Genomic DNA, 21,545 nt, shown 5'->3' on the forward strand with positions numbered 1-21,545 from the left:
TCCACACTCAACACTCAAATCACATTCACACTCTACACTCACATAACATCCACACTCTACACTCACATCACATATACACTCTCTACACTCACATCAGATTAACACTCTCTACACTCACATCAGATTTACAATCTACACTCACATCAGATTCAAACTCTACACTCACATCACGTCCACACTCTACACTCACATCAGATTCACACTCTCTACACTCACATCAGATTCACAATCTACACTCACATCAGATTCAAACTCTACACTCACACCACGTCCACACTCTTCACTCACATCAGATTCACACTATACATTATTAGTCAATCAGATCTCATATCCGGATCTGTCTAATACTGAACGAATAATTTTTTTAGAATTTGACAATATTTTTCAGGTAGATATGAAGATCAATATTTGCCTGGTGGTTCTAAAACTGCTCCTGGTGGCATCAGAACGACAACTGCCAGGAGCCCAACCTTCAACCCGGATACAAGGACCCAGACAAGAGAGAGGGAACAGGATGGTTCCAGATTTTAAACCATTCAATCATCCCGCAGGAAAGGTAATTGATTAAAAGAACTGCAGAAGACACACTTCAAGTGATTGATAAACTGGCATGTTAGATTCACAAAAGTGTACCCTTAAAAGCTGTGTCTGCTCAGATGAATTAGAAGTCCATTGTTTTGTTTTTGAAAACTTAGTATTTTCATTTGTACTTTCTCTACAAAAGTGACTTCCGCATTTCTTGCTTCAGAAACAATTTATAAAATTAATAGAATTGAACAACATTGTCTTCCACATTATTGATCCAGCTCTTAGTATAGAGGCTCACTTAAACTGACAATGACTGTCAATTAAATATTTTAATTTTAACAAAATATAATAAATATGGCCGATCCAGGTAGAAACAAGTGCGATGAGAGGAACCGGTCCGATCTCAAGTGTACAGTGGCTAGAACTTGTTCCTGTCTTCGGCAGTATCTACTCGCCACCACGAGCCAACTTGGAAAAGGGAGCAACTGACCGCAAAACCAGCAATCTTTTGTTGCCAATTTTAGGTGAATACTTGTTTGATGTTTATCCTCCTTTTTTAATTATCTATTGTCTAAATTTACTAATTTTACAATTCAACTGAATGCTTGTTTAATGTTTATCTTCCCCTCCTTTTTTAATTATCCATTGTCTAAATTTACTAATTTTACAATTCAACTGAATGCTTGTTTGATGTTTATCTTCCCCTCCTTTTTTAATTATCTATTGTCTAAATTTACTAATTTTACAATTCAACTGAATGCTTGTTTGATTTTTAACTTCTCATCTTTTTGGACAATTTAATCCAGTGTTTAAAGTTACTAACTTTTCAATTCTTGATGAATGCAGGTTTGATTATTAACTTCTCTTCTTTTTGGACAATTTAATCCATTTGTTTAAATCTACTATTTTTAACTAGGCTTGGGCAGTGGAGCTTTGATCCTTTTAGGATACTTCTTGAAGAAACCATCAGAGAAAATAGTAAAAGAGACTCAGAGGTATTTGTTTCAACAACCCTTTTTTAAATTGAATCTTCATTCGATTTCTTGATTTCAGCACTTTGAAGGAAGAGAGGTTGATTAGAAACGATCTAAAGACTGGAAAAGAAGACAAAATAGTTCTTATAAATTCATTTGCAAGTCAGAAAACAGCCATTGGTGAAAATAAAGAACAGAAAATACCCAAAGAAGAAAAAGATAAAGCTGAGGTGAATGTAAAAGACCTGAAGAAGCAAGAAAAATGTGAAATAAAGAACACTCTCATTGATAAACCGTTTTACAACGAAATCACAACAGTGGAATCAAAACATCTGATATCCTCAAAATCAACTCATGATGAAACAAAGGAATCAATCCAAGAGAAACCCCAGTCTGATCGACCCAATGCAGAGCTGCCTTACTCCAAAATAAAGATGGAACCTACTCAACTAAAAAAGTCCGATAGAGTAAAAATTGTCTATGCAAGCCAAGAAGAAGAAAAACAACAACAGTTTGATACTAAAGTTAAATCTTTTAAAATGACCAAGGTAATTACAATTATTTATTATTTCATGATTTTCGTTAAAAATACTAACTTAACATGACCTTTCTTTGATGTTTGATTAAATTTTAAAAAATTAGAAATTACATTTATAGAAAACATCTTTTTCTTTATTTTTAAAATTTAACCTTACTTGGGATGATTGTATAAAGCTTTTTTATAAATTTGTAAATGATGCAAGAAAATAACTCGATAATGTAAGAGAAAATTTGTCCAAAACACCTTGATGCAACAGTTTTCTTTTACTGTTGTTAAATGCTGGTCTATAATGATAATTTTTCCTAATTTTGATAATCAATTTTAGGCGCCAGCACAACATAAATGTGATATATCAGATCATGGAATTCTAACAGAGGTATCCAAACACAACATAACATCAAAGTAATTTTAAATCTCATCTAACTTGTATGTTCAATGTTTATTGTTCAGGTTTTAAAAATCCTTGAGGTTGTTCAGCTACAGAGAACAGAAAAACTGAACATAAGTGTTCAAACCGCCCTCGCAGATCTGAATATCGAGGGAGCTAATATTTCAAGGTTGGGACTAATCAATTCAGATCAAGATTAATTCCTCGTCACAAACTATGAATTTCTAATTCTTATTCTTTGTGTAGACCTTTGATTTTTCAAACTATGAATTCACCAGGAACAAAAGTTCAAAGTTTAAAATATCAAAGGTTTACAACATCAGATTGCAAAGATAAAAATTGCATTAGAAAATTAAAGTTTGTGGCGAGTGTTCAGTAATTTGTTCCCAAAATGACCTTTTTTTATGCCTCTTTAAATTATGTACATTAGCGAATATTTTTTACAGTACTGAAAAACATATAGTTGACAAGTTTATACCCTCTTGTCATTAAATAACCTTTTATACCCTCTTGTCACCAAATAACCTTTTTTATACCCTCTTGTCACCAAATAACCTTTTTTATACTCACCAAATAACCTTTTTTATACCCTCTTGTCATTAAATAACCTTTTATACCCTCTTGTCACCAAATAACCTTTTTTATACCCTCTTGTCATTAAATAACCTTTTTTATACCCTCTTGTCATTAAATAACCTTTTATACCCTCTTGTCACCAAATAACCTTTTTTATACCCTCTTGTCACCAAATAACCTTTTTATATACCCTCTTGTCATTAAATAACCTTTTATACCCTCTTGTCACCAAATAACCTTTTTTATACCCTCTTGTCACCAAAAAACCTTTTTCTTTTACCCTCTTGTCATTAGATAAACCTTTTTTTATATCCTCTTGTCATCAAATAACCTTTTCTTTTACCCTCTTGTTATCAAATCACCTTTTCTTTATACCCTCTTGTCATCAAAAAACCTTTTCTTTATACCCTGTTGTCATCATTAACCTTTTCTGTTGTCATCATTAACCTTTTTTTTACCCTCTTGTTTTCAAATAACCTTTTCTTTCTACCGTCTTGTCATCAAATAACCTTTTTTTATACCCTCTTGTCATCAAATAACCTTTTCTTTATACCCTCTTGTCATCAAAAAACCTTTTCTTTATACCCTCTTGTCATCATTAACCTTTTCTGTTGTCATCATTAACCTTTTTTTTACCCTCTTGTTTTCAAATAACCTTTTTTTACCCTCTTGTCATCAAATAACCTTTTTTATACCCTCTTGACATCAAATAACCTTTTTTTATACCCTCTTGTCATCAAATAACCTTTTTTATACCCTCTTGTCATCAAATAACCTTTTTTTATTTCCTCTTGTCATCAAATAACCTTATTTTATACCCTCTTGTCATCAAATAACCTTTTTTTATACCCTCTTGTCATCAAATAACCTTTTTTATACCCTCTTGTCATCAAATAACCATCAAAAATCGAAGAAAATTATTTCTAAGTCGTCTCTTTACTATCATGTACAGTGAAATACCCTATTCCTTAAAAAATTTGGAAAAGTAAGATTTCACAGATATTATATTCATACCAAGATACAGGGTGTCCCAATAAACATGGGAATTCAGTGACGAATTCAATATCGTCTTTTTAAATAATTCTTTGATTTAGTATAGTGATACATACTGAGAAAGCTGTAATCTGTATAAGTTTCGTCTGCTATGTTCAATTTTGTTTGTTTATGTTTTGACTGCATACGGTTGTACTTAGAAAAACAAGAAAATTACAGTATACATACTGAGTAAACTTGCCCGTCTTCACTGTTGATCTTGCGGAGTAATTAATATTATTGACACATCTTTACAGCCATTTACCGTTTTCATAAAATAAACTCTAGCAGACATAATAATATTGTGGGTTTGAAATTAGGTATTACAACGCTAATTCATAACAAAGACGATATCCATTTCGTCACTGAATTCCTATGCTTTTTGGGACACCCTGTACTTTGTGATAGGTTACGAATAACGGATGTTGCGGAGAAGGATGAAGTTCAATATATTTCACAAACAAGAACCATTAAGGTATAATTCAAACTAAATATACCGTGGAAGCTGGAAATCGTTGATTGGATTCAACTCTTTGTTATTATTCAAGATTTTGTTCACATATTTTTAAGAATCATGATACCCAACTTTTGGGAAAAGAACATAAACAATTCTAACTTCGCGCTCAATGATGTTCTTCAGGTGTAGAATGATCGAACTTTTATCGAAAATGGAATGATGGAATTATACGCAGATGCCAAAAAGATAAAACTAAATGATGGGTCCATTGAAATTTTCCATGAAGCATAAGAAAAACATGTGTCAAAAGGAATTGAGTCTTGCCACGAACTCAAATTGTGTCATCTCTATATCATTGCAACCTGTTGGTGTAAACCTTTGATATTAATTCAAGCTTATATTATTTAATATAACAGATATCATAGTTTGAAATACCAAAGGTTTACGACATTCATGGGTTGCTAAGATATATGGATTAGGAAATCAGAGTTTGTGGCAAAGACTCCTTTCCGAGATTAAACATTTTACAGAGAGTATATTGTATTTATTGGTATATTGTATATTGTATTTATTGGTATATTGAATATTGTATTTATTGGTATATTGTATATTGTATTTATTGGTTCTCAGAAATATACTAATTTCGAAAACTATGATATTTTGTGTAATTTTGACAAGGTAAACAATCCCTGTAATTAATATAGAAAACTATTCTAATTTCTAAAAGTTTAAAATGTATTGTTTATTAAAGGAGTATATGGTTGCTGTTGCAAACAAGAAAATTGAAGAAGCAATGAGACAAGTTAAAGAAGACTGCAGCATTCAGAATATAAAGTAAGAATATATTCATAAAAATCTTATCAATATATGTATTTTTGCAAATTACAAATCTTTGTAAAAGGAATTGATACTTTGCCACAAACACTGATTTTCTAATCCCAATATCTATGCAACCCAATGTAGTAGACCTTAGATATTACGAACTATTAATTCTGTTAGATTAAACAATCTAAGTTGCAAAAATATTGGGATTAGAAAATTTGAATTTGTGGCAAATCCTCAATTCCTTTCAATATAAAAGAAAGGAGAAAATTTAATAATTTCTATTTGAGGAATCTTGCTGATACAATAAGAAAATATCGCCCTGATCCAACTCAGCAATCTACTGGAATATGAGACAATAAGAAAATATCGCCCTGATCCAACTCAGCAATCTACTGGAATATGAGACAATAAGAAAATATCGCCCTGATCCAACTCAGCAATCTACTGGAATATAACGAACCACGGTCGCCCATAAACTTGAATTTTCTGAGTCCAAAACTAAAAAAAACGAAAATGTGAAGCTTAAATGTTAGGTTTTAGCTTGAATGCCTTTTGTGACTTACCTTTAGAACTTTGATATTTAGCTTAAATATTTATCACACCGAAATTGACGAGTTACATATCTGAACCCAGTCACAGTCTCTCACAATGCTTGCGTAATCATACAACCAATTTTTACATTTTTAAACTGTCAAAAGGTTTAAAGGAATTGAGTCTTTGCCACAAACTCTTCAGTTTCATAGATATAGGGATTAGAAAATGAAAAAGTGTGCCAACGACTCAGATCCTTTTGGTTTAAGACTGGCCCTTCAGTTTGATCATTCTCTGCTGAATAAAACGTTTATCTTAACTAATTACATGTATTATATCGTGGTATATGATTTGAACATTTATTTCTCATAATAAAAAGAAATACATATAGTTGCCAATTTGTTTGCCTATTGATCATATTTATTGAAATATTAATATTCTACTAGTTTATGCATCATCATATTCTTCATCAGAGTAGCTGTCCGTACCAACCTCCTGAAAATTATGTAGAATTCTTGTTACTTTTTTCGTTGTCGTAATCATATCATTTTAAAAAATCAATTTTTAAAATCAACCCTTCAGAATAGACTATCCAGGAGGATCTTAAAGATTGAAAATTGCGCTCTTGCTAAACAATTATAAACCGTAAAAACGGCTCATAGGTCTCACATTTAATTCAATATTAGTTGGAAATAGAATTAGTTCAATCGAATATTAGTTAGAATTAGTTTAATCCAATAATAGTTAGGATTAGTTTAATCCAATATTAGTTAGGGTTCGTTTAACCAAATATTAGTTAGGATTAATTTAGGATTAGATTTATTAAATATCAGTTAGGATTAGTTTAATCCAATATTAGGTAGAATTAATTCAACCCAATATTAGTCAGGATTAGTTTAATCCAATATTAGTTAGGATTAGATTTTACCCAATATTAGTTCAGATTAGTTTAACCCGATATTTGTTAGGATTAGTTTAATCCAATATTTTTTACGATTAGTTTAATACAATATTTGTTACGATTAGTTTGATCCAATATTAGTTAGGATTAGCTTAATCCAATATTTGTTAGGATTAGTTAAATCCCTGATTAACCTGATAGTCCAGCTCTAGAGCAGCTAGATCCTCACGAGCCTCTGAGAACTCTCCCTCCTCCATACCCTCACCAACATACCTCAAGAAAATATGTTCAGTATATTGAGTCAATATTAAGAAAACTTAACAAAAACTCTCTCAGTGTACATAGATCACTTACCAATGAACAAAACTCTCTTAGCGTACATAAGATCACTTACCAATGAACAAAACTCTCTTAGCGTACATAAAATGATGTTAGGTACTTTCCCAAAGTCCTTTTCCCAAGCGGCAACTTCCCAAGTCTGTCCTAGCCGAAGCGCTCATCCCCCCAGCCTGTTCTGGCTGCAGCGCTGGGCCTACTAACTCATTCTAGTCGCGGCACTCTGCCATTGCAGCCTGCGATGTCTCAGAAGTTGCCGCTTGGGAAATTGCACATCTGGGAAGTTGCCACTTAGGAAATTGTCACTTGGGAGACTTGGGAAAGTACCTAACACCCATAAGATCACTTACCAATAAATAAATGCTCTCTTAGCGTACATAAGATCACTTACCAATGAACATAAGCTCTCTTAGCGTACATAAGATCACTTACCAATGAAAAAAAGCTCTCTTAGCGTACATAAGATCACTTACCAATGAACAAAAGCTCTCTTAGCGTACATAAGATCAAACTTATGATCTAAACGAGCCCAAGCTTCCATTATTGCTGTTGTATTAGATAAACAACATACTGCACGTTGAACCTGAATTCAACATAGGTTATGAAAGAAGAGACATTGTGCGTAGGGAAGGGAAGGATTTGGAGGTAGCTTTGTGATTTAGCTATAGAAGTGGTGGGAAGAAACGAAGGGTTTGTGGTGGAGAGGTGGAGGTGGATGATTGTGGTGAAGGCGGATGATCAACTGATGGTGGTAAAGGGGAGTTTGTGAAATTGTGGTTAGGTAAAGGTTTTTTTGTGGATGTGGAAGGTGGAATTGTCTGGGGTAGAGGATGGGAATACAGGGCATATTTTTAAACTATTTATGAAAGTTTATTAGTTATAAGTTTTTACCTTTGCAAGATCCCCTCCTGGTACCACCGTGGGGGGCTGGTAATTAATTCCAACCTAAAATATATCGCGCAAATAATTATTGAGAAGCAACAATTGACAATAACCATGTTTATTCCAGATTAGACAAAGCTGTTTAGGATACCGTTGTGAATCAGACAATGCCAATCTATAAATGTCCCTTTAATCTAAGTTTTGAAAAACAGAAAATGCCAGCTTTCTAAAGTATGAATAATTGAAGGTTTATTCATTTGAATCTTTTATATCATACACATAATGCTTTTTTGCACGAAAACTTGCATTTTTCCTATAATTTTAAATCTTTAATCTTTGCAATAAAAAAGTAAACGTGACTTTATTTCTATAAATCCGATATTGTTTGAATCTGGAGAAGTGAATGTTTAATCTCTAGTATTGATTTGATAAATAATTCAATATCGTGTTCTGTCGTGGAATACCAAATGTCAAGTAAAAGGTTTAAACGAATATACAGGGTTTTCCACTAAATGTGAAGGTATAGTCTTTACACTTTGATAGGTTGCCCAACTAGCCAGCTACTCAGGGGGTACATCACATTTTGGAAAGCTGAAAAGTCGTTTGATTTTGTGTTGTAAAGTTTTGTATAGGGTGTAAAGAAAGTAATGCATGAGACTGTTTTGGCTCTAAATTGGTGGGAAAAAGTGCCATTTTGGGGGAGGAGGAATGGCCTCGTGACCTCAATCTAATCGAAAATCTGTTGTCTATACTGGAGGATGAGATGAAGTCGGAAAAGAATCAGCCTCGGAATATTGCGCAACTGGAAAAGCTACTGAATAGATTCTAAAGAAACATCAGCCTGGAGACCCTGGTCTCTTCAGGGGCGTACGAGGGGGGGGGCCGCGCCCCCCCCGCCCCCCTCTACGCGTGCCCCCCCTGAGAGGCTGAGGGGGGGCATCCATGGGGGAGGCTCTTTTAATAATACATCTGCTTGCATTTCCCTTCCTCAGGTCAGGCACAGTGGTGTACCTAGGGGGGGCAGTAGTTCTCTTGCCCCCCCCTGGGAGTTAGAAAAATACCAAATTAAAAGGAAACTACGTTTAGAAAGTAACACCTAACAATGACAAAGACTAAGGATTTGTCTAAATTCACTGTTAATAGAAGGAGAGAAAAGTTTTAGCCTTCTAAAGAGTATACTTCTTTACGCAAGATGTACTATGACGGAGAGCAGACTTAACGATCTTGCACTTATAGCTTTACACCCTATAAGGCTGTCTGAGCTCTCTACTGAAAAAAATCATTGAAATGTTTGTGCAAGCAAATCCTAGAAAATTGTAGCTTAAAAGATTTGGTTAAAATGTAGATTGAGTAAATTCTATCTAAAAATTTCAGAAGAAATTTCGTTTATTCGTAAAAATATAATTTTTAATGATGCTGTGATTATTGATTTAGTTAGCTGTGATGGAGTTAAGTGATAAATTTATAAAGTTAAAAAGTTAGTTTTTCAAGCAAAGGAATAATTTTTAGACTCTAAGGTTAGTAACACCCAAAAAAGTAGTCTTTTTGGTGTATTTTTATGGTGAACAAAATAAGTCCAGGTGGGAGAGGGGGGGCAAAAAAAATTTAAAAAAGGTATTAATATTTTTTCAAAAAAGGGGTTTTTAAGGGGGGGGACCAAAAAATTTTTTTTGCGCGCTTAAGCGCGCAAATTGTGCCCCCCCCCTAAACAAAAGCCCTCGTACGCCCCTGGGTCTCTTCAATGCCAAACAGAGTGAAAGATGTCTATTATAGTCGGGGTCATTTTGAAATAAATTAAATTTATAATAAACGATTTTTTTAAAGCATCAAGAACATTTTATTTGAGTGATGCGTTACTTTCTTTTCACCCTTTATTTAGATAGCTACCAATACCATAGATCTAAGATGAGCTTTATAAGTCGTCTTACTTCCGTCATCATACCATGTCTAGTCCTATCCTGTATATTCAGGGATATATATTCAAACTTCAGCAAATAACCTATATTTAATATACAGGGTGTCCCACAAAACATGACAGTAGATTAATAGTTTAGAATGTCGTCTTCCAAATACAAGATTAGATTTAAAAACTTTTTCCAGTTTAGTTCTGTAGAAAAATCTTTTACTCCAATATATCTTAATCTGGGATCGATTTTACTATAATAAAACTGCCATATTATTTTCTTTGATATCAAACAACAACACAAATTATGGAAGAAGACAATTTAAAATATTCAGCAACTGTCATTATTCAATTTTATTTTCTTGTAATTTGATGAAATTTTTCCAGTTTCGCCTTCCCCACCTCTCTATCCAGACTCTAAAGGGATCCATCACAGGATTAGACTTCAGAGACGACTGTACGGAATTTTTTTAGTCTTTGTTCATTAATTAATTTGTTCGTTGTAAACTTTTTTCGTTATTTGTCAAATCATTAAATATACCTGTAGTAAACTATATTAAAGTCAGAAAGCCAAGTTAAACTTTCAAGTCATCATATTTTAAGAGTTTCAGGTCGTCATTACAGCCTCATCCTTTCTAAGTAACCCTGTAGTATCTCATCCTGTGTAAACTATACCTTAAATCCTGTTGGGCACCAGTCAACAAACTGAATAGATTTCTGTGTTTTGATGGATGCAATGGCAGCATTGACGTCCTGAACGAGAATTACAGGCTCTCACCTATCCAAGAATACCGGTGTAAACTGCTCAGTTGACCCCAAACCAGTCAAATACCACATTTTTCAAGTTAAGTAAAATGTACAAAAATTGCATTGTTAGAATATTTTCATGACATAAGAACCATTCCCCCAGATTAAATATATGAATAGGTGCATAAGTGCAAACAAAAACTAACAACAGAAAAAATTAAGAATGTTGATAAAAGACTTTGCAGGTGAGTATTTTTTTCCAATTTCTAAAAATCCCCTTTTTCAAGAAATGAAGCAGTTCCAGGACAATTATTGGATGAGAATATATAATAGTAATATCCAATATATATATAAAATGTATGTACAGAAATGTATGTGCTAAATGTGAACCAATAAATATATAATTGCATCAGAACAAAATTATTTTTATGTACGTTGTGCAATGTTTCATTAAAAATAAACTTTGTTGATCGAAGAGTCCCAGTTTTAAACCAAATTCACTTTTTAGACATTAAAATCATCAATTTAATGGTGCTAACTACCCTTGTATCGATAATTGGTTGTATCGCATGTTTGTTCCAAAAAACTTTTTTTCTACAAATTTACTATCTTATTCTTATTTAATTGAAATTTTTATTATCATGATCAAAAAGTTTAGTTTGAAACATTATTCATAAAATTTTTTTGAGTACTTTACATTTTTAGATGCAATTTTTATAGTTATTTGCGTGCAAAGAATTGAGTTGAATAGTTCAATTTGAACAAGCATAAATATTTGCAGATTGCAGAATATATTTTAATTAGAAATATTTCAAATATCCACCCATCCAATATTTGTTCGGTATTAGTGATTAAAAAGAGCGTGTAACTCTCCTTAGGTACAACATCACCCCTGTACAACAAACAGACTGCCATGTATTTTCCTAAACAATATGGTTGTACATCATGTACACTTCATACACTGTACAGTGATAGCCAGAAAACTGTAAATAGTGTCGTCTTTGTTCATTGTTTGTTTATTAAATTTTGTTTTTTTTTAAGAATTAGTAATATATCTTTTATATTTATAGAAATACAGAATAGCTTTTGAAAAAATCATTTCTTACAAAAAATACATTTTTTTATAAATGATCATTGTTATTCTCTTGATTGAGAATGTCTAAGAGTGTCTAATTATTTAAGTTAAGAGTTTTACATGTACATAATATGAATTATATATTGATACAACCGTTTTATCATCGTTTTAGTTCATTTATATTACCTTTCCTTGGGTCACATTTTACCATTTGGTTATTGGGCTCAAAACAGACCTAATATATATATACAATATAGTTTTTTTTCGTTTGGGTCTATGAGATAAAAATTGAAGCTTGAAATCCTTATTAGAAAATGAAAAGTATTTTTGTTGCAAACTGCACTTTAGAAAGAGAATTCTTATAATCTTTTAATCAAGGATTTCGTTTGCATGAAATGAATAATCATGGCTTTTAAAAAGTAGAAGTGCAGAATGTTTATTTCAAACCTTTGTAATTTGATCCACGGCCATTGTTTCATGGTAGGCTCTCTCTACAGAAGCCATTGGAGCATAGGTCGCCAGGGGATAGTGAATCCTTGAAATAGCGTGGTGTATACTGTTTACATTCTATATTTTTATGTTTTGAATATAAACAATAGCGTTTAGATGTTAGGTACTTTCCCAAAGCCATTTTCCCCTGCGTCAACTTCTCAAGGCTATTTTCCAAAGTGACAATTTCCCAAATGTGCAATTTTACAAGCGACAACTTCCCGAGTCTGTTGTAGCCGCAGTGCTCAGCCCCCTAGCCTGTTCTAGCTGCAGCAATCGGATCCATACTAGCCGCAGCGATCGCCCCACCTTGCAGCCTGTGGCACCTTAGAAGACCTAACCTAACCTTAAATGTACATTTGGAAAATTGCCGCTTGGGAAATTGCACATTTGGGAAGTTGTTACTTGGGAATTTGCCCCTGTGAAAAGACCTGTGGGTAAGTACCTTAACAACTAAATTTAGAGCGCTGTGTCTTTTTATTGTCTAGATTTGTGAAATATATTTTAAGATATTCATCTATGTAACACCAAAAAAAGAAATTCTTAAAACTTTAAAAAATTGGTTGCCAATCGTTGGTGTAGTCATTACTTATACTTCTTTCATCTTCAAAGTATTAATGTCATGAAGTTCAAAATAAATATCAACTTTATTTCTAAACACTTTGTAAAGTTGTATTCGTGATTAAAAACAGCAAGAGCCTGCAGGCCATATATTATTTCAAGACGAAGAAAAAAAGTATGTTAAAGTCAAAACAAAAGGTTTACCTAGGATATGGAACCAAGTTGGTATAAAAAGTTTACTGAGGATATGTAACCAAGTTGGCCTGAAAAGTTTACCTAGGATATGGAACCAAGTTGGTTTGAAAAGTTAACCTAGGGTATGGAACCAAGTTGGTCTGAAAAGGTTACCTAGAATATGGAACCAAGCTGGTCTGAAAAGGTTACCTAGGATATGGAACCAAGAAAAGGTTACCTAGAATATGGAACCAAGCTGATCTGAAAAGGTTACCTAGAATATGGAACCAAGTTGGTCTGAAAAGTTTACCTAGGATATGGAACCAAGTTGGTCTGAAAAGTTTACCTAGGATATGGAACCAAGTTGGTCTGAAAAGTTTACCTAGGATATGAAACCAAGTTGGTCTGAAAAGTTTACCTAGGATATGGAACCAAGTTGGTCTGAAAAGTTTACCTAGGGTATGGAACCAAGTTGTCTGAAAAGTCTACCTAGGATATGGAACTAAGTTGGTCTGAAAAGTTTACCTAGGATATGGAACCTAGTTGGTCTGAAAAGGTTACCTAGGATATGAAACCAAGTTGGTCTGAAAAGTTAACCTAAGATATGTAACTAAGTTGGTCTGAAAAGTTTACCTAGGATATGGAACCAAGTTGGTCTGAAAAGTTTACCTAGGATATGGAACCAAGTTGGTTTGAAAAGTTTACCTAGGATATGGAACCAAGCTGGTTTGAAAAGTTTACCTAGGATATGGATCAAGTTGGTCTGAAAAGATTACCTAGGATATGGAACTAAGTTGGTCTGAAATTCATTTAGATCAACGTTCAAGGCTCCATCAAACCTCAGAGATGCTGTTATTGAGGAGATAATCTAATCAATCATTTAACCTTGATTTTTCAATATTTTTTAATGTTTTTAAATATTTTTTTTAGATTCAGGGTTAGTCTGCTTTAAGATTATTATTATTTTCTTAAAAGGACAACTTTAGACGTAACTTCAAGCGACCAGCCATTTTTAGTGGGCTATGTTAGATTCTGGAATCTCAATGGTGCCCTCTGAACCGTCAAATGTGCAATATCAAGGAAGCAAAATTTTAATTTTTATTTTAAAAAGTGTTAAATTATGAAAATTACGTTCTGTGTCTCTTTTGCATAAAATCCGTGAGTCATTTCAAAACAACAATTGGAATGTTTAATTTAAACGCAGACAAACAAGGTTATTATCATCTTTTATTTATACAAAAGGTCTAAAAGTAACGTCATGAAACTACTTAAAATTATGTCGATAATCCCTTTAAATGATGATAAATTAGGTATAAGCTTACACACGAGCTAGGCACAACCCAACTTAAGCTTTCTAAATTGATATAAATAATAAACCGTATTAAATACCGCAACTTTCTGAACATATCGATTAGAAATACTTTTTAAGTGAGTCAGAATAATTCAGAATATTTGGTTTATATGCCTGAGCGATTATATAGAATTATTTAAAGGGAGTGTTCGCGAAAAATTAAAGGGGGTATAGGCTTGTGGCGAAAAATAATTGCTTTTGATCGCTACTAATCTTACTTCTACTGTCTATAAAGAGAAATTGCAATATATGACTTGTATCGAAAATTAATCAATTTATTTTTAAACAAATCATTCAGATATTACAACCTAAAGTCATCGATTACTTTTCAACGTATTCATATATAATATTTCATAATATTTGTTATTTTTTTATACAATGCACTTAAAACGCCTTTTTTACGCTAGTTGTCTCTGCCACGTGTTATCGATATTCAAAGCATCGAGAGGAGAGACATCTGGCGGCCAACTATTTAGCTGTTTTTAATGATTTGTTTGAAATAAAATAGATTTTTTTCTTTTTGAATTTGTATGGACGCTACGTTCTTCAGTATAAGTCGTGTTTAACTATTTTCTCCTTATAGACCCAACAGATATAAATAAGATTAGCAGTATTAGCAGCGATTATTTTTCGCCGTAAGCCTATACCCCCTTTCATTTTTCGCAAGCACTCCCTTTAAGGTATAAATGTCTCATTAATTATAATACAGAATAATAAGGTTTAAATGCCTAATTAATTATAATACAGAATAATAAGGTTTAAATGCCTAATTAATTATTCAAACTAATAAAGTTTAAATGCTTGAGCATACAGAATAGTAAGGTTTAAAAACCTGGGCAATTATATAGAATAATAAGGTTTGAATGTTTTTTAAATATTTAAACGATTATACAGAATAATAAGGTTTATATTCCTGAGCGATTGCATAGAATAATAAGGTTTAAATGCCTGAGCGATTATACGATTAAGGTTGGTGTAAGTTGGACGGTCTATTCCAAGGTTATCCTTACATATATCATAAATCGCCTGAATTGAAAAAGAATTGTTAATATTTATAATTGATATTTATACATTTAATTATTAAACTTATTATAAAATTAGCCTCTTCTGTATTGTCTCAAGTTGGAATTGGTGGTGCAATTAGTCATGCAAGCTGGCATGACTAATTAAAAGATCAATCAAAAGAAATTTCAAGGCTAGAACCATTATTAAGCCATATTTTCTGAACGCATGACTTTTTATTAAAGGAATTGAGTTGTTGCCACAAACTCAGATTTTCTAATCCGTATTTCTTTGCAACCCAATGGTGTAGACCTTAGATACTTCAAACTATAAATTCTGTTAGGTATACTCTAAGTTTGAAATATCAAAGGTTTACACCATTAGAATTCTAAGACAGGGATTAGAATACTTTAGTTTGCTGATATTGCTCGATGCCTTTTATAAACACATAACCTGATTATCCACTAAGAAAGCACAATCACAATGCTCTAGGGTGGTGTGGGTATAGAGCACAGCATTGTAAGGTTCCACTATTGCAGTGGAAACCTGAGGAGCAGGATAAATGGAAAATCCAAGCTTCGACTTTTTTCCATAGTCCACTGAAAGGCGCTCCATAAGCAGAGAAGCAAACCCAGAGCCAGTTCCTCCGCCAAAGGAATGGAAGATAAGAAATCCTTGAAGCGCGGTGGCTTGGTCTGCCATTCTTCTAATTCTATCCATTGTTACTTCAATCTGCTCTTTCCCTAGAATAAGATAATATCACAATTTGTAAGATAATTTTTATTATTAAATTTTCACTTTTTATACTTTTTAATTTTTTATTTACCTATTGTGTAATGGCCTCTGGCATAATTGTTTGCGGCATCTTCCTTGCCAGTAATCAGCTGTTCTGGATGAAATAGCTGTCTGTAAGTACCAGTTCGAACCTGCACAGTTAACGTTAACAATCATAGTAGAACACTAAATCAAGGGCGCATACAGGGGGGCAAAGGGGTAGTGCCCCCCCTAGACCTGTAAACCCTAGAATGAAAAATCTATTTAGAATGCACATTCATCCTAATGTTTGGCTTGGCTTGAGTTTGGAGGTAGTAAAAGACCAATTTTTCGTTGTTTTTTATTTGGATTTAATTTACTTTATTCATTGCACCGCTGTTTTTTAAGTGCCAGGCGTTGTCCATGGAATTTTAAAAATCGATTTAAAACAAAAATCCTATAATTTATTTAGCTTATGTCATCCCCAAGGGTATCCATGATAAAGTTTCCTTACTAAAATTCAGCCCAGTTGATTCAGCCGTTTGTCCAGCCATAGCAAACATATAAATGAACGAAGAGCTTTATGACATAGATTACAATTGTACTCATACTTTTTTTCAAAACAGAAACTTTTACAAGTCAAAATTATTTTCTGGACCTTTGTCTTTTTTTCATCTCATAGAATTTAAGTTAAGTCAGGTTTTTCATTTTCAAAAATGTCTTTTACTATCTCTAGTTTAAATACTAGTTATTACTAACATAACAGCAAGGTAATTTGACTGTATGTGTACCTTTAAAGTATCTTATACTTATGCCTGCAGATATCCAAGAAGCCAAATGATTTGAATTTACAGTTCAAATTCCCCCCCCCCTAGGAGCTCCTGGGGGGGGCAAACAAATTTTTTTTGCACTTCGCACAAATTATTGCCCCCCCCCCTAGAATTATTTCTGTTTACGCCCTTGCACTAAATGCTTGATTAAACGAAAAAGTTTTGATGTGCCAACTCTATTGTGCAAATACTTGATAGTTAAAACATCACTCTTATGCCTCGGCAACTCATTATCTCATATAGATTTAAATAAAAATATTTTTACTTTCACCTAAAAATAATATTAAATAGCATGATATTAATATAGCATTATTTAATTACCTGATTATCCAATAAATTGTTTTGTTTTGAAATTATAAACGTTCAGCCAATACTTTGGCATTTAACAAATATCGATTTCTGAATAAATAATTTATTGTTTTATGCCAAGCAACACTAAAGAAAAATACTTTATGATAAACTAATAGGGAGAGACTGAGTAGGTAACGCAGTTCACGCACCTCTGACCCTTTAGAAAAAGTAAATTCAACCTTTAAATGTCTGACCGCGTCAACCTTGTTGCACCAGCTAAAGTCCTATTGAGTGTCTGCTTTATTTACCTAATGTATGGGTGAAACAGTACAAACTGGAACCGAAAAGTTTGACCCGGCTTGGAAATGCAAAGGAATTGAGTCTTCGTCACAAACTCTGATTTTTTAATCACTATATCTTTGGAACCAAATGTTGCAGACCTTAGATATTTCAAACTATGAATTCTGTTAAATCAAATAATCTGAGTTTGAAATATCAAAGGTTTACAACATCCAGTTCCAAAGATATTGAGGTTTAAATATTTGATTTTGTTCCAAAGACTCAATTCCTTTACTACGGCTGCCCGTGAGTTAAACAGAACCCATAGTAGTAAAGAGATTTTTTTTAGGATTTTGATACCAATAAAACTTTTTTACCGTGTATAATTATTGAGAAATTAAATAATTTTGCAAGTAAATTGAAGGAAATGTACAGGAAACGTTTGAGAAGAATCAAACATTACAGAAATTAACCGCTAACTGAATGAAATTACTTATTTTATAATAATAACAGTTAAATTTTTTTCTCAATCTTTCTCAACAAGAAGTATCATTATTACGTTTACCGACCGGGTTGTTAAATAATTGTAACACTACATGTCAGATTCTGGACAGTTTGGGCATTTGCGCACCTGACAAGACACTTAAATGGTGTCTTGAGTGTTCTTTATGCATACTGTATGAGCAAGCGTCGAATAAACCTATATAGCATGTGATTTATATGCTTATTATAAACAAGTGAAGTAATACAAGTGTAAGCGTAAACAAAATTTTTTTATGATCCATCTAACAAGACACTAAAATGGTGTCTTGTGTCTGTTTTCATATTGTATAGCAAGCGCTGAATAAACTCTTCGTGGTTTATGCATACAAGAAAGGGCACTAATACAAGTGTTAGCATAAACAAATTTTTTTTTTGATCCATCTGACAAGACACTAAAATGGTGTCTTGTGTCTGTTTTCATATTGTATAGCAAGCGCTGAATAAACTCTTCGTGGTTTATGCATACAAAGAAAGGGCACTAATACAAGTGTTAGCGTAAACAAAATTTGTTTATGATCTATCTGACAAGACACTAAATGGTATCTTGTTTCTGTTTTATGCATGCTCATCGCCGAATAAACCTAAATAGCATTTGATTTATGCATATCACCCTGGACTAACCAGAGTTAGAGGGATTCGGTTTCCTCTATTTAAACTTATGCGCTTTGGTCTATAATCAAAAAATCTTTAAATTTACGGTTTTGTTTGTTTTAGACTTTTCATTCAACATATATTTGCCGACAAAAAAGTATTTAATGAAAAAGCTAAAAGAATATGTTTAATAGCAAAATTGTGATCGAAAGTCACAGCTTTCTGGAATATTGAAAGAACTGTTAAATCCACGTGATATGCTTATTATAAGCAAGGGCAGTAATACAAGTGTAAGGCGTAAGCGTAAACACAATTTTATGATCTATCTAGGACAAGACACTAAAATGGTGTCTTGTGTCTTCTAATTATGTGTTACCTCATCAATAACTGTTGGTTCTAGATCTACAAAAACAGCTCTTGGGACATGTTTCCCAGATCCTGTTTCATTAAAGAACGTGCTGAAGGAGTCATCGTTGATTCCGTTTTGGTCATCATCAGGAATCATACCATCAGGATGGATACCATGCTCAAGACAGTACAGCTCCCTACACAAGAATAAAGCGATTACAAACTGAAACTTTAGAATTACTTTTGAGAGTAAAACGAAATTACAAATTACTAGTATTAGCATTTCAAACAAAAATGAGCCTTATTTAAAAACAGCTAATAATTTGACCACACAATCGTCTAGTTGAAAATTAGAATAAAGGAATATTTTACGTGACCAGCGTTATACAAAAACTACAAGAAAACAAATTGTTTTAAACTTTCTATTAAATGAACGAAAAAACTGATAACCTGTATACATGTAAGCATGCATTCACTTACCAGAATGCATTCACTTACCAGCATGCATTCCCCATCTGAACTCCAGCCTGCCCAATGTGTACTGAGATAACCTCACGCATCTTGTACTAAGGGATCAAGAGTATGAGTACCTAAACGTTGACAAAGTTTAAACTGGCAAAGTTCTATAATTTATACAATTTATAGTTTTATGTTTCATGTTTACTTAAAGTTTAACTTCTTTTTACAGAGCTGTAATTTTGGACACAACAGCTAAACCTTTTATTAAAGTAAATAAATGTATAATGAAAATATTTAAGAAAGATTTTTTGTGAAGTCTGTATCTATATTTGTATCTGTATCTGTAATTATACATGTATCTGTATCTGTATCTGTATCTGTATTTGTATCTGTATCTGTAATTATACTTGTATCTGTATCTGTATCTGTNTACATAAGAAAAAGTTTGTTTTCATTTTCGTTTACTCTATCTTTCTCTTTCGCGTATGTGTGAACTTTTACCTAAACCTGTACTTTTACTATTGACTACATCAACTGTATTTTCAAGGACTGGAATTTAATGTAAAGAAATTAAACCCCAGAACCTTATATCTTTTAAATTCAACCGCTTTTCAGACCACTTGATAAACTGTTTGCGCAAACTTAATGATAAATCTATTTATTTGCAAACTTCATGATAAATCTATTTATTTGTTCAAACTTCGATAAATCTATTTATTTGTGCAAACTTCATGATAAATCTATTTATTTGTGCAAACTTCATGATAAATCTATTTATTTTTTCAAACTTCATGATAAATCTATTTATTTGTTCAAACTTCATAATAAATCTATTTATTTGTTCAAACTTCATGATAAATCTATTTATTTCAAACTTCATGATAAATCTATTTATTTGTGCAAATTTCATGATAAATCTATTTATTTGTTCAAACTTCATGATAAATCTATTTATTTGTTTAAACTTTATGATGAATCTATTTATTTGTTCAAACTTAATGGTAAATCTATTTATTTGTTCAAACTTTATGATGAATCTATTTATTTGTTCAAACTTCATGGTAAATCTATTTATTTGTTCAAACTTCATGATAATTTTTAGATTTTCATGCAGAAAATTTTTTTAGAAAATGTTTGAGCTGACCCTGATCATTAAGATAATGCAAAATTAAGTAAGCCCTGAAAGAAATTATATTTTCACTGAACTAAGATTTTCTGAACCAAGCTAAGAAAATTCCCATTTTTCTGCCGAGTTACACAATCAAATTTTAAGGCAAATCGATCAAGAGTATGACCGAAATATAAACAGCCAGACATAAAAACGGAGATTACTACTTTATATATATTACAAGCTTTGGTTACCAGCGTTCCTCAGATTACTCATAGTTACTCCCGCCGTTTACCTGTGCTTTATCGTAAATACGATTTTAGCTATTTTTCTCTTTAAAAGTCGACCCACTCAAATTAGAATTTCAAAACAAAGCTAAAAATTTTATTTTAGTTCTTCTGAGTTTCCCAATCAAAATTTGAAGTAAATCGGTCAAGAAATTCCTTAGTTATGATCAGACATCAAACATCAAACAGAGATTACTACTTTATATATATAATAGAACATGTATACTTCTTAATTTCTTATTTTCTATATTTCGTTATTATTTTAATTTAAAAAATAAAGAACACCCTTGAGTGTACTTTATCTACGGTTTACAATTAATATGAAAGATCCTCTATTTTAACCCTTAGTTAAACCATCTTGAATCATTTTATTTTCTATTTTTTTGTTTTTTATACAAACTTTAAAATGCCATAGGACAAATCTTTTCTTAAAATCTATAATTATTCTTATTCACCTAATAACCTTTTTTATTAACATTTTTTTATAGAAAAAATAGATGATAAGATAGATATAAACCATATTCTGTGTTCTGTCTGTATCTGTGGCCTAGCTGCTGCAGTACCCTGGGATTTGGGACAATCCATTCTTCCATCATCGATCCAGGGATTGAAGCAGCGGGATCTTTATTTATTCATCACTTTTACTTTCATCCTTGATCTCAGTCAGGTCATCAAAGGGACGGAGTACAAAATTATAAACCACCAACACTAACAATAACAACAACAATCAGAATAAAAACTTAATAATAAGAAACCCAACAACAACATTAACGACAGCAACAA

The 21,545-nt window shown here is 32.4% G+C and overlaps 2 protein-coding genes across 2 annotated transcripts; one reads left to right on the forward strand and one right to left on the reverse strand.

The window, feature by feature from the left end:
• The first annotated feature begins 357 nt into the window (after positions 1–357).
• Positions 358–6,175, forward strand: LOC111698414 (uncharacterized). Its single transcript, XM_023468748.1, has 9 exons — positions 358–556; positions 896–1,052; positions 1,445–1,523; positions 1,582–2,050; positions 2,369–2,419; positions 2,494–2,600; positions 4,448–4,514; positions 5,248–5,330; positions 5,609–6,175. The coding sequence occupies exons 1-9, from the start codon at positions 395–397 to the stop codon at positions 5,670–5,672; spliced, it is 1,239 nt and encodes a 412-aa protein (XP_023324516.1). The 5' UTR covers positions 358–394; the 3' UTR covers positions 5,673–6,175.
• A 22-nt stretch (positions 6,176–6,197) lies between these two features.
• LOC111698413 (tubulin alpha chain) lies at positions 6,198–19,503 on the reverse strand. Its single transcript, XM_023468747.1, has 14 exons — positions 19,407–19,503; positions 18,937–19,105; positions 16,100–16,199; positions 15,727–16,016; positions 15,220–15,297; positions 13,697–13,788; positions 12,144–12,231; positions 11,883–11,931; positions 11,495–11,544; positions 10,550–10,627; positions 7,981–8,034; positions 7,563–7,672; positions 6,948–7,026; positions 6,198–6,347 (listed from the first exon to the last, which is right to left on the reverse strand). The coding sequence occupies exons 1-14, from the start codon at positions 19,466–19,468 to the stop codon at positions 6,300–6,302; spliced, it is 1,347 nt and encodes a 448-aa protein (XP_023324515.1). The 5' UTR covers positions 19,469–19,503; the 3' UTR covers positions 6,198–6,299.
• Between the last annotated feature and the right edge of the window lie 2,042 nt (positions 19,504–21,545).

The sequence above is a fragment of the Eurytemora carolleeae genome, unplaced genomic scaffold (genome assembly GCF_000591075.1).
Source record: "Eurytemora carolleeae unplaced genomic scaffold, Eaff_2.0 scaffold50, whole genome shotgun sequence".
NCBI lineage: Eukaryota > Metazoa > Arthropoda > Copepoda > Calanoida > Temoridae > Eurytemora > Eurytemora carolleeae.

Bases quoted from the DNA above. Each gene is read 5' to 3' on its own strand.
- LOC111698414 (XM_023468748.1), top strand. From the start codon at position 395: ATGAAGATCAATATTTGCCTGGTGGTTCTAAAACTGCTCCTGGTGGCA. The intron at 2,051-2,368 runs GTAATTACAATT...AATCAATTTTAG, and splicing joins AATCTTTTAAAATGACCAAG to GCGCCAGCACAACATAAATG. The intron at 5,331-5,608 runs GTAAGAATATAT...TTTCTATTTGAG, and splicing joins TGCAGCATTCAGAATATAAA to GAATCTTGCTGATACAATAA.
- LOC111698413 (XM_023468747.1), bottom strand. From the start codon at position 19,468: ATGCGTGAGGTTATCTCAGTACACATTGGGCAGGCTGGAGTTCAGATG. The intron at 15,298-15,726 runs GTTATGTGTTTA...TTTTCAATTCAG, and splicing joins CTTTCTTAGTGGATAATCAG to GCGATTTATGATATATGTAA. The intron at 6,348-6,947 runs GTTAATCAGGGA...CATAATTTTCAG, and splicing joins CTCTAGAGCTGGACTATCAG to GAGGTTGGTACGGACAGCTA.